The following is a 16,978-nucleotide window of genomic DNA, read 5'->3' as shown; positions in this document are numbered from 1 at the left end:
CACACGTCAGCTTCAAGATGCTACAGCTAGTGGTGCTGATGCGGCCACTCAGTCGCTCGCACTGCGCTGAATTGCCCCCCCCCCCCTTCCTCACCCTCTCCCCATCTCCCCTCCCTTTCTCTCTCCCCACGTTGCTCCCGGAGACCAGTCACGCAGTCCCGTGTTTGCAAGTGAGTGGAATCCTCCCTCTTGTTTGTTTTAATCCGCCCAGCATCCCCGTTTGAGCATTTTCTTCCGCATGGTGCTTTTTGTCATCCAACAGAGTCGCTCATTCCAGGTACAAAGAAGCAGAATGCTGCAGAATGCTTTCCTGCCACCCTCAACCCCACCCCCATCTCCTGACTGTGGATTTTCCATGCCACCCCTCCCTCAAGGAGGGTAAAAATAGTAAGACAGATGCTTGCAAAATAATTAAAACAGCAATCATCTTTTGGTCAATAAATGTCACCTCCCCCCCCCTCCCCAAAATGCTCTGTTGCGTAATAATTTTTTAATTTACAATGAACTTTAACGGGACTACACAAAAGACAAATCTGATTCTCAAAATCCTCCCATTGCTTCACTTTCTTAAAAACAGACAGCAGTAAGTTTTGATAATGACTTTCTACACCTGCAGGGAGAAATAGGAAAAAGGAATGGAGGCTTTCTCCCTACCTTATCTCGCCCCCCCCCCCCCCCCTTCCCGTGCAACATCATCTTTCTTCACCACGTTGCATAACAAAGTGCAGCAAACACTGTCAAAGCAGGAGAGAGCGTGTGACAAAACCAGGGACAGATACTAAATATTCATTAGAAACAATGTTAGTTCCATCTAATCCACTCAAGCAGGCGGAAACAATTTAAAAATGGTCCTGGAAAAAAAGAAACGATAACTTGACAATTAATAATTCCGATGACAGCTCGATTCATGTTTAGTCCAATTGATGGTGGCTGACTATATTGCATGAAAAAAAAAATTCAAAGTAAAAATAAACAAAATAAATTGCGCACACGCTTAAATTACTTGGATTGTGTTCAAAATAAAATAAAACTGGACTTACTCATAAGTAACCATTTTCAAAAATGTAATTTAAGTAAACTGGGTTGCTTTGGGATCAAATGACGTCAAAGGTCTTGTAATAGAGACTAATTAAATTAAAAGATTTTGCAGGGTCCCAGGAAATTGCTGTCTTTGGCTAAAGGGGTGCGTCTTGTTAAAGTTGTTTTGCATCTGTCTCTCTTCTACTGTTAAGGAGGACGTTAATTCATTTATGATCAACATGAAGGCGCTTTAATTATTTCCTGTTAGCTTCTGGGACATTTTAGTGGGCTCTGGAGGTTTCTCAAGGACATGCATATATTAGTTTTTGTTTTTTTCTGCAAACTGCAGCAGATCCGCAAGTCATGGTTACGTGCAATATCACAGTAAAGTCAAAATAAAAAAAAAAAGATGAACATCTCTCTGGCATCATTTTTTTTAAAGCTTTTTGTGTGTGTGTGTGGGGGGGGGGGAGTAGATTTTAGATGGTACAGCCCATTTTATGACTCCACTAAAGGTCATAGATAGTTTAATAAAAGTTTTTGATCTTTTCTCTCTCTACCTTGCAACATCCCCATGTCAAGCTTTGTGTGAGCACCCTTTAGTGGCGTTTGGAGATTACTGCAATTCAAAGCATCCGTCTGTCTGTCCGTAAGTCCATCAATTGATCCATCCAGCCAAACAGCAATGAATAGCCAGCCGCTTTTCTAGTGTATGAATATCGATATTCCGTGGCATGAATTAGCTAATGACTCAGTGATACTTATTGTAAATGAAAGTGTTTCAAATGTCATTATGCGCAAGTTACACTTGTTCAACTTTTTAAAATTATTTAACCCTTCTATCTTTGTTTCAATATTGTAGTTATTTTTAGACGCCAATTGTTTCATATCGCAGATGTGAGCACACTATTGTTCAAGAAGAGTCACTTGCTTTTTGGACTAAATCCAACACAGGCAAATATATATAGATTTATGTTTTATTATAATTATTTTTATTTCTCCTGCTGCACTTCCACAGGTACAACTTTAGATGTCACTAACGTATCAGTAAACAAACCAGCAACAAGGGGCCTCCAGAATAAAATATTTGGGAGGAGCCTCTTCTTTAAACTCATCCATAGTAAGCCAAGCCCTGCAGTAAAATGTGGCGACGCATAAAATGTTGAACTCCTTTACTTCATTGTTAAAACAATCAATTGAGGAAAACAATCTAAAAAACTGTTAGGCAACTCTAAATTGTCCATATATGCGAAAGTGATGATGATTTCAAATTTCACAGGTACTATGACTTTGCGTTCCTGAGACATCTGGCAATGTTGCAAGTCAGCCAAATTATTGACAAAATAACACCCCACTTTTCTAACACATTCTCATTGCGAACCTGTCTGCTGGAATGACTCACAAAAAAAAAAACATTTGATTTGCAGCTCATCCATCGCCTTGCAAAAAAAATAAACAAGTCTAGCGACCCTTTATCATTCTCAGGCTTTGCAAGCCCACTCCTCCATTAAGACCCATCGAGCCATGCCAGAGACACTCTTGTGAGAATTCAAGAGCTGGAGGGCAAAAACAAGGCTTGGCGCTCATCCAGAAATCATCTCAGCATCAACTCGTGGAAGCCAAGATGGCACAATCGTGCAGAGTAGTGCAAACTACGCTGATGAAGAGCACACGTGAACTTCTCCTATCAGCTAATAGCAAAACTACCTTATATTTCATTATTTTCCATTTTTGGCACTTTGTACGGTGCAAAGAAATCTGCTGACTTTGCTAATCTAGAGAGTGAGCAGCCCCGGAGCACTTGAGGACAAATCTCGTGCCGCTCTCGATCAATGTCCATCGACTGTGCCCGTTTTTACCCGACTTTCATTCCCGTAAGTGGATGTGCTCTGCAGTGTGTGCTCCCAAAGATTCAGTGGGATAAAGTTCAAAGGTCATCATGACAAGGAAACAGGCATTCTGCTTTTTCATGTTTCATATTTAACGACTCCAACATTATGTACAATTTGCGCATTTATATGGTATTTAAAAAAAAAAAGGATTCTGTGATTCTTTGGTGTACCACAAGAGGGAGCCCTTGTACCACAAGCTGTGCACCGACATCCAGACTTACTTCTATACATTGTTACCTGTATGTACAAACAGGTATCACTACTTGAAGTTTACTCTTTACTGTCTTTTTTTTTTTTGTTTTGTTTACTTTTAAGGTTTTAAGATTGCTAAATGCATAAATCCCACGTCTCCCATGGCTGCATCAGGAATAGTGCAATCAAGAGAGGCGAGGATGCTCAGGCAGTGGAGACGAGAAGGAGGGAGGGGGTCATTTTGATTTTGTGGGAGAGGAGCGAGCTGCACTGCAGCAATTGGGCGTTGGCTCGACTGAGCCGGACGAGAGAAGAGAGCACGCGGAGGTTGTTGGGACGTCACTGATGGGGACGCAAGCGGAAATAGCTAGACCAGTGTTGTGTGCTGTTATTAATACCCGCATGCATGTGCGTATGTGTGTGTGTGTGGGCTGAATGATAATTGAAAAATAAAAGGAAACAAACATGATTTTCTGTCTTTTAAATTTAGTTAGTTTTTCATCTACTTCATTTGGGTAGGATAGTTTTTCTGTTGACTTTTTACTTTTGTTCTTCACAAAATGTTGAGTCAATGGTGGCTAGCTTGCTAGCATTTCATTCATTGTATTCTTATCAAAAAAGTTTTTTTTTTATATATATACATATTAGATATATTAAAGCACTCAGTCTTAATTTTTGTGGTACATTACGTAACCGATGCATTTTTGTAATTGTTAACTGCGTTTAAAAAAAAAAAAAGCTATTCCAAGGCAATAACTGCAAAAGATCAGCGCACAAGCGGTGGGAATAATTAATCGTGCATCAAATAACAAGTTAAGTTAAGGGCAGAATTAATTCCCAATAATGCTACAGGATATCTCACTCAATTTGCATGTCATGTTTTGCCAACATTTGTCTTATTGCGTCCTCTCGGGAACACAATGCGACAGTGCAAAAGTTGCGCTTCCCGCTCGCACTTAACTACCGTACTGCAGTTTTTCCGCAGCCTCATGAAATATGCAAGAAGAAGCATTGCCATTGGCCCACTCACCTTTGCACAACTGTGTGAGCGTGCGCACAATGACAAAATCAAAGAGACAGCTTACTCAGCTGGGATATGCTAGTCTGACCGCACCATTTATAAAAGAGGTGGAGACTCTATGGCTTCATACATGGCAATTGCATCTGGGGCGTCATGATAATTCAAAAATCAAAAAGAAATGTACAAATGCTCCTTGATTAATTCTTGAAAATCAGAAGAAAAAAAAACATGTTGTAATTCCACCCTTCACCACTAGATGACAGACAACATGTAACAAACGGGTTGATTCAGGTGGAAAAAGTCTTGCTTCACAGAAAATAGTTTGTGCAAAAGTTAAGAGAAGTGGTGCCCAAAGACGTTTCCACCCCCGGAGGCAAAATACAATTGCCGAAAGACAGCATAGCGGCATAAATTAGCATCAAACTAGCAATTGAAATGCACACCAGGAGACCTTGTACCGTACAAAGGATTGTCACAAATAGAGCAAAAGCTGAATCACCGAGCTCAGATAAGACTCCTATGAGTCACATTCATGAGGGAAAACCCAACTGGTTTTCTTGCTTCTATTTTTTTTTTTAAACTGCGTCGCTTGAGTGAGTCGAGTGCAGCAAACAATCTCTGTGCATAATGTAGCATCAGATGCAACGGCAAGGGGGGAACTCCTCAGGGAAATATGGGCCGGGCTGCAGGTAGCATTGGAAAAAAAAAAAACGAATGACAAGACACATTGCTGATTTGCTAAGCAAGCTGATTGTCGGCCTTTCAAGCATCTGCTTCCAGTTTTTAAAACTCATGCAGTAAATACATATGTGTATATATTAAATGACATCACTCTATTAAACCCTAAAAAGCTATTATTGTGGTTTCTTGGGAAGTCATGGCCTTTGAGGGAAGCGTCTCAAGACAATCTGCTCATTAGCAGGATGATCGACTCCATGGACTTAACATTGGGTGCTGTTAGTGAACCAATTATGGCGTGTAAATAAATTTACCCCGGGCAACGCTCAGCAATCACTTGCTATCAAAGTGAGCGATCGAGTTTTACAAGTGGATCACTTACAAATGAATTCATTATGATTACTTGGTCATTCAAAAATGCAATTAAAAAAAAAAATCGCTTTTTTTTTTTTTTTGATTGAATTAAATATCTGATCCCAAAAAGTGTCTGTTCTGCAATCCAACTTTCTATTTGCTTCTTCTGCCGCAGCAGACGCATTTACGTAATGAGAATAGAATAGATAGCTCGCTCACACAAAGTGTAGTTGAGCTGTATCGGGATTCTGCAGCTCAGCCTCTGCAGCACGACTCCGCCTTCCTTTCCCATTCAGCTGCAGCTCACTGACTTGCCCCAGAGACGTTTGCAATGCGACTAAACCTTGAGGACATGTGGGCTCACTGGGCACAATATTAGATACACCTGCAAGTGTATATATATATATAAACACACATGCATTTATATATATAAAAAAAATGACATAATACAAATAATGTAAGTGAACCTAGAGTTCAAAACAGACTAACGTGACATATAGACAAGAGGCCACTGGGAGTTGAGATGATAATCGGTGGAAAAGACGCTGTCTCGACATAACCCAAGACGATGGTTAATAATGCAAAGCAAATTTGAGTGGGAGACTCTACACTTTATCCGAGACTGCCTTATGCCTGCCGTTTTGTTTGCAACTAGGCTAGCAAAAAATGTCAACATCATCTATGAGCGTTGCTGAGATTTTTTCTGAGGTTTTAGCTCACCCAAAAGAGGAGAACTAGATAGAATGATAGACAATTTCATAATTGGGCACTTCCTCAACTAGGGAGTACCTCAGGGCTCTGTTGTAGCACCCATGTACTTTCCAATATGTTGTCCCTCACTCGTATTCAGACAATATTTTTTTCTCAAACTGCTGATGGAAGCCAATTTCTTAGTTCTATTTACCAAATAAATAAATAAATCGACTTTTTTTTCTGGGTAGCCAAGGTCGTATATTCTGCTGCAAAATGCTCAACGATTCCAGTTAGCGGCAGCATTGAATTTCATGCCATTCATATCAGTCGTGACTCTGTGATACTTGATCCAAAAGCAAGGTTCAGAGAGTCATGTGACCGTCCCAACACAAGGGAGAGCAATTGCCAGCCATACATAATTCAATGTGATAATACCGCAAAGCAGCCAGTTCATTGAAGTACACCCGCTGACTCGTAAAAAGAACCTACAAAATATTTAAAGTGTGACGAGCGGTGATGGTGTGTGTGTGTGTGTGTGTGTCGGTGGAGACGTGCAAAGAGGGAGGGAGAGGGGGAGGGTTGCAGAAAAGGAGGGTGATGAGTGACTCTGCAGATTTCAACAAGAGGCCACACTCCGGGATATCGGAAGACTGGAAATTGAGTTTTTTGTTTGATTGTGACACAATCCAAGAGATGAAAGTGAAATGCATTCCAGCACAGGAGATGACTATATTGATGGATTAAGGACTAATATTGCCAAAACATACCTTTACATTAGAAATATTGCATTTTGGGGTCAATTGTTCTTTCTGATGAAAAATAAACGTTGGTTACTTTCTTATAAATAAACAGTATGACACCAATCGAGTAATAAGATATCACATTAATTGCTACATTTTGATCTCCTCGCCTTTTCCTGATCAGTGACTTCCTGCTCAGGGCACGTTTCGATTATTTTGGGATGCTTGAAGCTGTATTTATCGATTGATATGATCTTTTTGCTGATTGGCTGTGAGAAATCACATGGTTCCGTGGCCATTTTTTTACCTATTTAAGTAACCGCCTCATGGCCCCAAAACATCGAATTGGCCGGTGGAGAAAATCAGCTTTAACTAATATTTGTGATGCTGCCTGTAAAATAATATGTGAGTCAGAGTGTGTGTTGAAAAGATCTGCACCCAAGAGAGAGAGCCAGAGCGAGAGAGCTAGTGATGCATTGCAGATAAACTGCAGTCTAACCCCTCCCTTTTCTCCTCACCTATGCACCCCCCCTCCTCCCTCCCATACCCACTCTTGTTGCTCATTTGTTCCTTGCCACTGTACACGGACGGCATCACCGTCCCGAACAAGCACACACAGTAACTTCACCCCACACATCCCGTCACACCTTGCTTACCTCGACATATCTTGAGATAACCTTTGCACCGCTCTGCTATTCTGCTTTTCATCCATCCCGGGACACTGACGATCAATGTGGAAGTCCTAGGACGAAAATATTGTAGAAAAATTAAAATAAATACATGAATACAGAAAATAATAACACATAATAAAATAAACGGAACCACAGAAATACCACTTGCCCCTCCCTCCAATAAAATAACATTTTGATGACAAATTGACAGCTGCAGGTTTAAATGTGGCACATGTTGTCGTCCTGTGAAGGCCGCTTCACTGACAAGTGCGACGGCTACCTGAAGGTAAATGATCCTGCGTGTGGAAGATCGATTTGTTGTCGAGGTCGAAGTGGCAATAATGTTATGGCTGTGAACAAGAGAAGACGACCCACGGTGATTGCGAGGCGAGCAGACAGGCAGACGGCTTGACGACAGTGTGCCCGAAGAGTCGTGATTCATCTTTTATATTAAATCAAGCTCAAAATGATTCCTATCCTAATCAAATTTGTGTGACGAGAAATTTTATTTCAGTTGGATAACAAGGGTTTGCATTGAGATGACCTAAAAGAAAATGAAATAAATAGAATTGGATCGCTGTCAAGGCAAAAAAATAATCAAATGTCAACAGTTTGAGCGCTGTAGGTATCCTGATCTCCGTGTTTCTGCTTAGTCAGCTCATTTGCAACATGGCAACAGTGTCGATGTGCTAGTCAGCCACGCGTCAGCTCTACGCGAGGTCACGCTGCCCTTGTATCCGGCATACGACAAACAACGGGCATCTGCATTACAACACTATTTGGGACTTGAGAACTTTTATGTTGGTCAAGCTAATTGATGGTCCAGATTTGGCTGAGTGCATTGGCTTGTAGTCAGCTGCGGTGTCATTTCAGCACCTTTCTGCACTGCGTTGGAGCCTTGAACTTGCTCCGACCGGCTCAGCGGCTTTTGTTGCAGGACCCCACCCAGACCCATTCATCACACCACACTGTCTGTGACCCTCTGAGGAGATCCAACATATGACATCTAAAAGTCCGCCATGCTCAAGGACAATGGAAGATGGGAAGGGGCGTGGCTCGGATTGCGTTCATTTACATGGGATACGGTGCTAAAAATAGATACGGCGCTTTCATGCCGCAACTTATTTTTTTCTACTCAGTTTATCCTGCACTTGCAGAACAGTGAGGAGAGGAAAATCTCAAAATACCTATGCAGCTGTTTTTGGTGCATTAAATAGCTGCTAATCGTTGCACATTGACCACATTCAGATTGATAGATGATCAATAGAGCGGGGTGCATTGGAGAAAGGAGTGGTTGGACAACTCTCATTGCACACTTGTGCATGCAGTGACTACAATGATTCGATTTCAGTTGTGGGTGTAAACGTGAGGCTGCATCATAAGCAGTATTTTTATTTTTTTTACAAACCCCCCAAATGTGGAAAAAAAAAACGCAAAACAAGAGAAAGTCCCCATATTTCAAAAGGGGGGGCAGTTACCCCACTTGCCCCCCCCCCAGCTCCGCCAGTGCTATACTTTTTTTTTCCCAAGTCTTATTTCTTTTCCTTTTTTTTTAATAAGGTGATCCTTCATATTCATATTTTGTTTCTTGCCTTGAACTCTGCCATGATGTCATTTTGTCCCAGCTCCTTTATTGTTGAGTCATGAACACTGACCTGAACTGAGGTGAGCGAGGCTTGCAGTTCTTGGATAATCTGCTACTTGATTCTTTGGGTCATGTATAAGCACCTTAGGAATAATAATCACAAAGAATTATTCATTTCATTTCCGAATACATCACTTATTCATGTCACAGTACATTTTCAATTCAACGATTGCATTGGGATCTGTCCATGGTGCTGATCTCTGTGCGCGTCTCAATGTGCAATATACATTACAGATTACAAATTTGCAACTTCACCCCGTGCAAGAATCCGAACATGACAATGCAATACTCATACTGTATTTGTATTCACGTGTCTGCGACTGGCCAATAGCAGAGAGTGGAATGTGAGCAGCTCCCTCCCTCCCTTCCTGAGCAGCAGCAAGTTGCCTGGCGTGCATAGCGATGCTCATCGTATAAAAGGTGCGCGCAGAGAAGGTGGAAGTCGCTGTGGAAGCCATCCACCCCTCACACCTACACGCATACACGTCCCCCCTTTCATTCTGTACAGCACACCCACATAGTCACTGTTTTTCCTATTAGTTCTCGCACACTTGGCAGGATGGACGCCATGGGGAGCCCTTTTAGGAGAGTCACGGACAACAGGACCAGCTACAGCTACAGCCGCTCCGCAGGCGGCCCCTCCACCGGCGGATTCCGCTCCCAGACGTGGTCCCGGGCCAGCCCGGCTTCCAACGTGAGCGCGTCGTACAAGGGAAGCGTCAACAAGCCCCGAATGGACACCTTCGAATTGAGCCAAAGTTCCCTCTTGAGCGCGGACTCCAGGCGCTCCAACGAGAAGGAGCAACTCCAAGGGCTCAATGACCGTTTTGCCGTCTACATCGACAAGGTGCACTTCCTGGAGCAACAGAACAAGCAGATCGAGGATGAGATCCATGCCCTGAGGAACCAGCAGGTGTCCCGCTCGCAGTTGGGCGACCTGTTCGACCAGGAGCTGCAGGAGCTGCGCGCCACGCTCGAGCAGATCCACCGCGACAAAGCGCAGATCCAGCTCGACAGCGACCACCTGGAGGATGACATCCTGAGGCTCAGGGAACGCCTGGATGAGGAAGCCCGCATCCGGGAGGACACCGAGGCCATCATCCGCGTCCTCAAAAAGGACGCCGGTGACTCGGACATGCTGAAATCCGAGCTGGAAAAGAAAGTGCAGTCGCTGCAGGACGAGGTCGCCTTCATCCGCAACAACCATGAAGAGGAAGTCAACGAGCTTCTGGGCCACATCCAGGCGTCTCAGGTGACCGTGGAGAGGAGAGACCCGCAGCGGGCCGACATCACCGAAGCTCTGCGCGAGATCCGCAGCGAGCTGGAAGGCCACTCGGACAAGAACCTACAGCAGGTGGAGAGTTGGTTCATGTGCCACTACACCAAACTGAACGACGCATCCGAGCAGAACAAGGACGCCATCAAAAACGCACGCGACGAAATCAACGACTACCGGCGCCAACTGCAGTCCAAGACGGTCGAGCTGGAGTCGGTGCGCGGCACAAGAGAATCCCTGGAGCGGCAGCTGGGCGATATCGAGGACCGCCACAACGGCGACCTGGCCAGCCTCCAGGTAATGTAACCGCGTGCATTTCCGAAAAAAAAAAAAAAAAAAAGAAACTAGCGCAAAGTAACAAGCCCCTTAAGTGCAACTTTACGCTTGCACACAAATTCATTCATCGCACCATTTGAAAAAAATATGTGAAGGGCAAATATATTTTTGATATATATTTGTATGATTTTATTAGATTTGAATATTTTTTATAATCTTGGAAAGTTTCATATTATGTGTATTTTGTTAAGTAGTCACGAGCAGCGACTCTATTCAAACTCTCGTGCACGAGTTAAAGGGACTGCAGCAGAATCTCTCTCTCTCTTTCTCTCTCTCTCTGCACATTTTTGCTGAGTAACAATCATGGCGGGATGCCCTCCTCACTGGCCACGTCCTTGCATCACACCACCGCTCCTCCAGGGCGGGGTGCATAAAAAGGAGACTATTTAAATATCTGCGTCAGAATATATTATGATACATGCAGGGCTAAAACAAAGTCAATGTGATGTTCTTTCATTCAGAAGCTAATAATATGTCACTAAATTAAAATGTCTATATGTTTTTTTTCTTTGTTTTGTTTTTTACAGGAGACTATCCACCAACTGGACAATGAGCTCAAGAGTACCAAATGGGAGATGGCACGTCATTTGCGCGAGTACCAGGATCTGCTCAATGTCAAAATGGCCCTGGACATTGAGATCGCTGCATACAGGTGAAAAAACATAACAAATAATCATTTTTTTTTTTAAAAAGCAATGAGGTGTGTTTGAATACTTAACAGTAAAGTTAGTATTATCAATTATTATTTTTAATTAAGATAAACCTTTTTTACATGTATATTTTTACTGATAAATTAATTTTCTATTGCGCTAGTCATCATTAATTATCACTTTTCACAATTTAGTCTTCAGGCAAGTGCAGGGACACCACAAAAATTCAGATTCGTTAAAATTCTGAAGCTCGTGAAAGATTTTCTGTTACATTTCATTTTGTTTTCATATCATGCGCACTAACAATTTTCAATGTTTTGACACCTGTGCTGTAGAGATCATAAAGTAATATAATGGACTCTCTTGATTATGCCATCAGGAAACTCCTAGAGGGCGAGGAGACCCACTTCAGCACATTCTCCCATCGTCCGGCTGTTTCGTCCGCCAGAATCTCACTTTCCAAATCAGAACCTCCTAGGATGAAGGTGCAACACAAGTTTGTCGAGGAGATCATCGAGGAGACCAGGGTGGAGGATGACAAGGCCGACATGGAGGAAGCCCTGGATCAGATTGCCCAGGAACTCTCGGCCACACTTGAAGAAAGTGGAGGCGAAGAGGACAAAGAGGAAGGTGACGAGGAAGATGAGGTGGAGGAAGAGGAAGTCGTAGCGGCAACCGATGCTAAAGTTAGTTCCGAGGCTCCGGCAAAAGAGGAAGAGGGGGATGATGAAGAAGAGGGGGAGGAAGAAGATGAGGATGAGGGGGATGAAGGAGAGGATGAGGCAGGTGATGATGAGGAAGTGGTAGAAGAAACTGTTCTCTGCTCAAAATCCCAAGAGTCCAAAGCCATTCCCGAGAAAGTAAAGGCTGAAGAGGAGGAAGAAGAGGAAGAGGGAGAAGAAGAAGCCAGCGATGAAGAAGAGGAAGCGGATGACGTAGAGGGTGAAGACAAAACATCCAAAGATGGAGACGACGAGGATGACAAGGCAGATGAAGAGGATGAGAAGGTTGCAGTTGAAGACATTGTGACAGAAACCATTCTCGCCAAAGTACAAGTTCAGAAAACAGAAGCTGCAAAACCTGAAGCTAAAAAGGAAGGACTGACAAAACCAGATTCTCTTAAACCTGAATCTCCAAAAGGTGGTTCCTCAAAGTCTGCATCCCCAAAAGCTGGTTCTCCAAAATCTGAATCCCCAAAAGCTGGTTCTCCAAAATCTGAATCCCCCAAAGCTGGTTCTCCAAAATCTGAATCCCCCAAAGCTGGTTCTCCAAAATCTGAATCCCCCAAAGCTGGTTCTCCAAAATCTGAATCCCCCAAAGCTCCTTCCCCCAAGACAGAATCCCCAAAAGCTCTTTCCCCCAAGACAGAATCCCCCAAAGCGCCTTCACCCAAAACAGAATCACCAAAAGCTCTTTCCCCCAAGACAGAATCCCCCAAAGCGCCTTCACCCAAAACAGAATCACCAAAAGCTCTTTCCCCCAAGACAGAATCCCCAAAAGCTCTTTCCCCCAAGACAGAATCCCCAAAAGCTCTTTCCCCCAAGACAGAATCCCCAAAAGCTCTTTCCCCCAAAACAGAATCCCCAAAAGCTCTTTCCCCTAAAACAGAATCCGCAAAAGCTCCTTCCCCCAAAACAGAATCCCCTAAAGCCGGTTCCCCCAAAACTGAATCCCCTAAAGCCGGTTCCCCCAAAACTGAATCCCCTAAAGCCGGTTCCCCAAAAACTGAATCCCCTAAAGCTTCTTCTCCCAAGACAGAATCGCCCAAAGCTGGTTCCCCCAAGTCTGAATCCCCAAAAGCTGGTTCCCCCAAGTCTGAATCCCCAAAAGCTGGTTCCCCCAAGTCTGAATCCCCAAAAGCTCTTCCCCTCAAGTCAGATTCTCCTAAAGCAGAGTCCCCTGAATCAGAATCTCCCAAGCCTGCACCCTCCAAAGAAGCCTCACCCAAAACTACTCCCCCAAAAGCAGAGTCTCCTAAATCAGAAGCTGCCAAGCCTGTATCACCCAAAGAAGACTCCCCAAAGGCCGGTTCACCAAAAGCAGAGTCCCCTAAATCAGAATCCCCCAAACCTGCATCCCCCAAAGACACCTCACCCAAGGCCGGATCCCCAAAAGAGGAGTCTCCTAAATCAGAATCTCCCAAGCCTGGCTCCCCTAAGGAAGACTCACCAAAACCTGACTCACTAAAGACCGACGCGACCAAGCCCGACACACCCAAACCCGCCGACGACAAAAAGATTGACGAGAAAACGACAAAGGACGCCGCCATGAACGGTGACCTGGACAAAAGCAGCCCCAAAGAAGACCAGAAGAAGCTCGGCGATGGCAACGACGTGATCATCAACGGCGTGGACGAGAGCCCGGTCAAAGACGACGGCAGCCAGAAGGTGGTGATCACCAAAACGGTGGAAACCATCACCACGGGCGAGGACGGCATGCAGCAAGTCACCAAGTCCGTCACCGTTACCGAAACAGTGAAGGAGGTCGAGGAGGTTCTGCAGGACAAGATGGTCTCCTCCATCAAGACGGAGAAGCACTCCAGCCAGACCATCAAGCAGGTGACGGAGAGCGACTGAGGAGGCGGGCCCACCGACGAGCAATCAAGCAGAACTAACCTACGAGAACACCATGCAGCTAAAGCGACATTATCAAACATACAAACCTTAGAGAGAAGCCAAACGCTACAAATGTTAGAAATGCATGTTTGCAGACGCAAGGAGGAGGGCGAGCCATCCAGACATTTTATCTTTTACCCTTCTTGTCGCAGTGCAACCGATGGGTTTGCGGTTTTGGGGGTGGGCGGGGCTTTGCATGCTATTTAGCTCAGGGGCAGGAGGGGCACTTTCCTCTCCTATGTATGGCCAAGAGATAAGGATTCACTTTAGGGGGGGGGTATGATACATCATTGAATGATGTATTTTGTAGAGTGGGTGGGGGGGGGGGGCTATGGGCGGGGCCTCTGCACAGGTACACATGCTGTGCTGAAGTAGCCTTATACGTGACATGTGAATATAGCAACTCAGCCAAAAAGAAACCACACACCTGCCGCAGCGAATGACAACAGGACGATCCGACGAGCGTACGGAGTTCCCGGGAAAGTCCTCCTCGCCTTAACCGTGCTTTTCAATCCGTTCCGTTGACCCGAGTGCAGATACAAAGAAATACCGTATTAGTGCTTAGGGGGGTCTTGCGTTCCCGTATGGGAAGCGGAAATGCAGAAAATATATGAGGTGCTACTTGTTTGCAGTCCCACAGCCGTACGCATCACTGATGATTTCCCAGCAGCATTTGCTCAATAAACATCATGAAATCAAATTGTCAACTTGTCTGTCTTTTTTGTGTCAACGTGTAACAATTGAATAATTTTTTTTATCCTGGAATCATCTCATATCAACAAAATAATAATCTTCATTTTAGCTTTTAAATTACAATTGCTTAAATCTCTTTAATTCATTATTGAAACCAAAGTAGCGAAATCAAATTTGACCACTAGATGTCGACAAACCTTAGAAAATTCAACAATGTTATGCTATTTTTTTTTATTTTTTTTTTACAAAAATGAAACCATCTGGATCCAAAAACATTTTAAGGAGCTACTTCAAAATATATCCAGAACCAGATGATTTTATTTCATGCTAGCAGATAAAATTCAAGAGCAAAAATTGTGTTTTTTCACTTTAATAACACAACTAAAATTGTTTCAGTTACTTTTAAACACAAACTAAAGTCAAGAATGTCCCGTCTGATGTCCTGATCTCATTTTAAAAGTCATGTTGCTATTTTGGCTCGATTGCTAACCTTTGGCCTTTGCAGACTTTATAGACACTTGGGCGTCTGCTCCTATTGGTCAAGTGGGCGTGTCCATCCCGGCGGGAAGATCTCTCACGGGTGGAGCACAAGGCGGTCATGTGATTGCCATCCTCATGCTGCTATAAAAAGAAAGTGAAATGTCAAGGGGGCCTCACTTTGGGTCAGCCATAGTCTGTGCGCAACTTAGAAGGACTGAGGGTGACAAATCGCTCCAAGCATGGCCGCCGTTCATCGTCTGGTTATCGTCCGTCACGGGGAGAGCGCCTGGAACCAGGAGAACCGCTTCTGCGGCTGGTTCGACGCCGACCTGAGCGAGAAGGGTGTGGAAGAGGCCACGCGAGGAGCCAAGGCCATCAAAGATGCGGGCATGAAGTTTGACATCTGCTACACGTCCGTGCTCAAACGTGCCGTCAAGACCTTGTGGACCATCATGGAAGGAACGGACCAGATGTGGCTGCCCGTCATCCGTACGTGGCGCCTCAACGAGCGCCACTACGGAGGCCTCACCGGTCTCAACAAGGCCGAGACGGCCGCCAAGCACGGAGAGGAGCAGGTGAAGATCTGGCGTCGTTCCTTTGACATCCCACCTCCACCCATGGACAAGGATCACGCTTACCACTCCATCATCAGCGAGGTGAGCTAACAATAATTCAAGTCAATTCAAAGGAGTCACTTGCTAAACCCGCCGGCGTGTGGTTTCATCGACCTTCAGTCCAGACGCTACAAGAACCTGAAGCCCGGCGAGCTCCCGACATGCGAGTCACTCAAGGACACCATCGCAAGGGCTCTGCCTTTCTGGAATGAAGTCATCGTGCCTGAAATCAAAGCTGGAAAGAATGTCATCATCGCAGCCCACGGCAACAGCTTGCGTGGAATCGTCAAGCACCTTGAAGGTGAGCACCAAAAAGGAAATTTATGTGTAGATGTCAAAGTCTGTGGTTAACTCATTCTGACACCAACATTTGCACACAGTGTCTATAAATAGCAGCTATGGGCTGAGGGACAAGAGAGGGTCATGAGCCTGGTTCCCGTTACAGTCGTGACCTTTATCTAGAAAGGTTGGACAGACTAACACATTGAAAAAGCTACAAGGGCAATATTAAAGGTCACTTGAGACAAAATAAGAGTAGAGTAGGAGTCCATTTAGTCCAATTGAGGGTTAGTCCTATGACTTCCATGCAGCCAGTTTCTAAAGTAACTTTAGAGTCAGCATCTAGGAAAGTGGCAGAGTACACCCTGGACTTGTTCCCAGCCCACTGCAGGTCACCAAACTATTTGAACTCACATTCACAACCTCAGGGAATTTAGAGGATGAACATGTGAAAGCTGTTAAAAAAAAAAAAAAAAAAAAAGGGGTTTGCCTTTCCGGCTGTGAAAGATCTGTCATGCTAATTACAGCCACTAGAGGGCATCTTGGCGCATTCTACTGTTTTCCTTGTAACAGAAATGACTGCATGTAATGAAAATCCTGAAACACACTTAATCCACCGTGTGTCTTTCCTCAGGCATGTCCGACGCCGCCATCATGGAGCTGAACCTGCCCACGGGAATTCCCATCGTGTACGAGCTGGATGCTAACCTGAAGCCCGTGAAGCCCATGTCCTTCCTGGGCGACGAGGAGACGGTGAGGAAGGCCATGGAGGCCGTGGCCGCTCAGGGCAAAGTCAAGAAGTGAGCTCTCACCCCGGAAGCCCGACAAACGAGACTGTCCTTACCTCCGATCTGACCCTCCATCCATCTTTGGAGTCCATTCCAACATGGGGACACTTGTCTCCTGTTTGCTCCAAAGGACGACCTTTCAACTTAAAGAAGCAGACTCAAAACACAAACATCCAACTCAAGACGTGCACATCCTTCAGTTATTTTAAGTTGTGGCCACCCCCAATAAAGAAACCACATTTTATACAGTACAAACTTGTGTGTGATTCTTCTTCGGAAAAATCATAATGACATTGTCATCATCATATTCTGCTTTTTTTTAATCGGCATAGTGCAAAAGG

At 44.5% G+C, this 16,978-nt stretch overlaps 2 protein-coding genes across 2 annotated transcripts; both read left to right on the top strand.

Moving 5' to 3' along the window:
• Nucleotides 1-9,465: 9,465 nt before the first annotated feature.
• nefma (neurofilament medium chain a) lies at nucleotides 9,466-13,886 on the top strand. Its single transcript, XM_085926445.1, has 6 exons — nucleotides 9,466-10,479; nucleotides 11,046-11,170; nucleotides 11,548-12,175; nucleotides 12,323-12,461; nucleotides 12,807-13,027; nucleotides 13,268-13,886. The coding sequence occupies exons 1-6, from the start codon at nucleotides 9,466-9,468 to the stop codon at nucleotides 13,742-13,744; spliced, it is 2,604 nt and encodes an 867-aa protein (XP_085782571.1). The 3' UTR covers nucleotides 13,745-13,886.
• Nucleotides 13,887-15,124: 1,238 nt separating this feature from the next.
• pgam2 (phosphoglycerate mutase 2 (muscle)) lies at nucleotides 15,125-16,801 on the top strand. Its single transcript, XM_085926062.1, has 3 exons — nucleotides 15,125-15,612; nucleotides 15,691-15,871; nucleotides 16,484-16,801. Exons 1-3 carry the CDS (start codon nucleotides 15,196-15,198, stop codon nucleotides 16,651-16,653), a joined length of 768 nt encoding a protein of 255 aa, XP_085782188.1. The 5' UTR covers nucleotides 15,125-15,195; the 3' UTR covers nucleotides 16,654-16,801.
• Nucleotides 16,802-16,978: the final 177 nt, after the last annotated feature.

This window comes from Syngnathus leptorhynchus, chromosome 12 (genome assembly GCF_054491065.1).
Source record: "Syngnathus leptorhynchus isolate UIUO chromosome 12, UIUO_Slep, whole genome shotgun sequence".
NCBI classification, from domain to species: domain Eukaryota; kingdom Metazoa; phylum Chordata; class Actinopteri; order Syngnathiformes; family Syngnathidae; genus Syngnathus; species Syngnathus leptorhynchus.
Note: the sequence above shows the minus strand (reverse complement) of the source record. Positions and strands in the feature narration are given on the sequence as shown.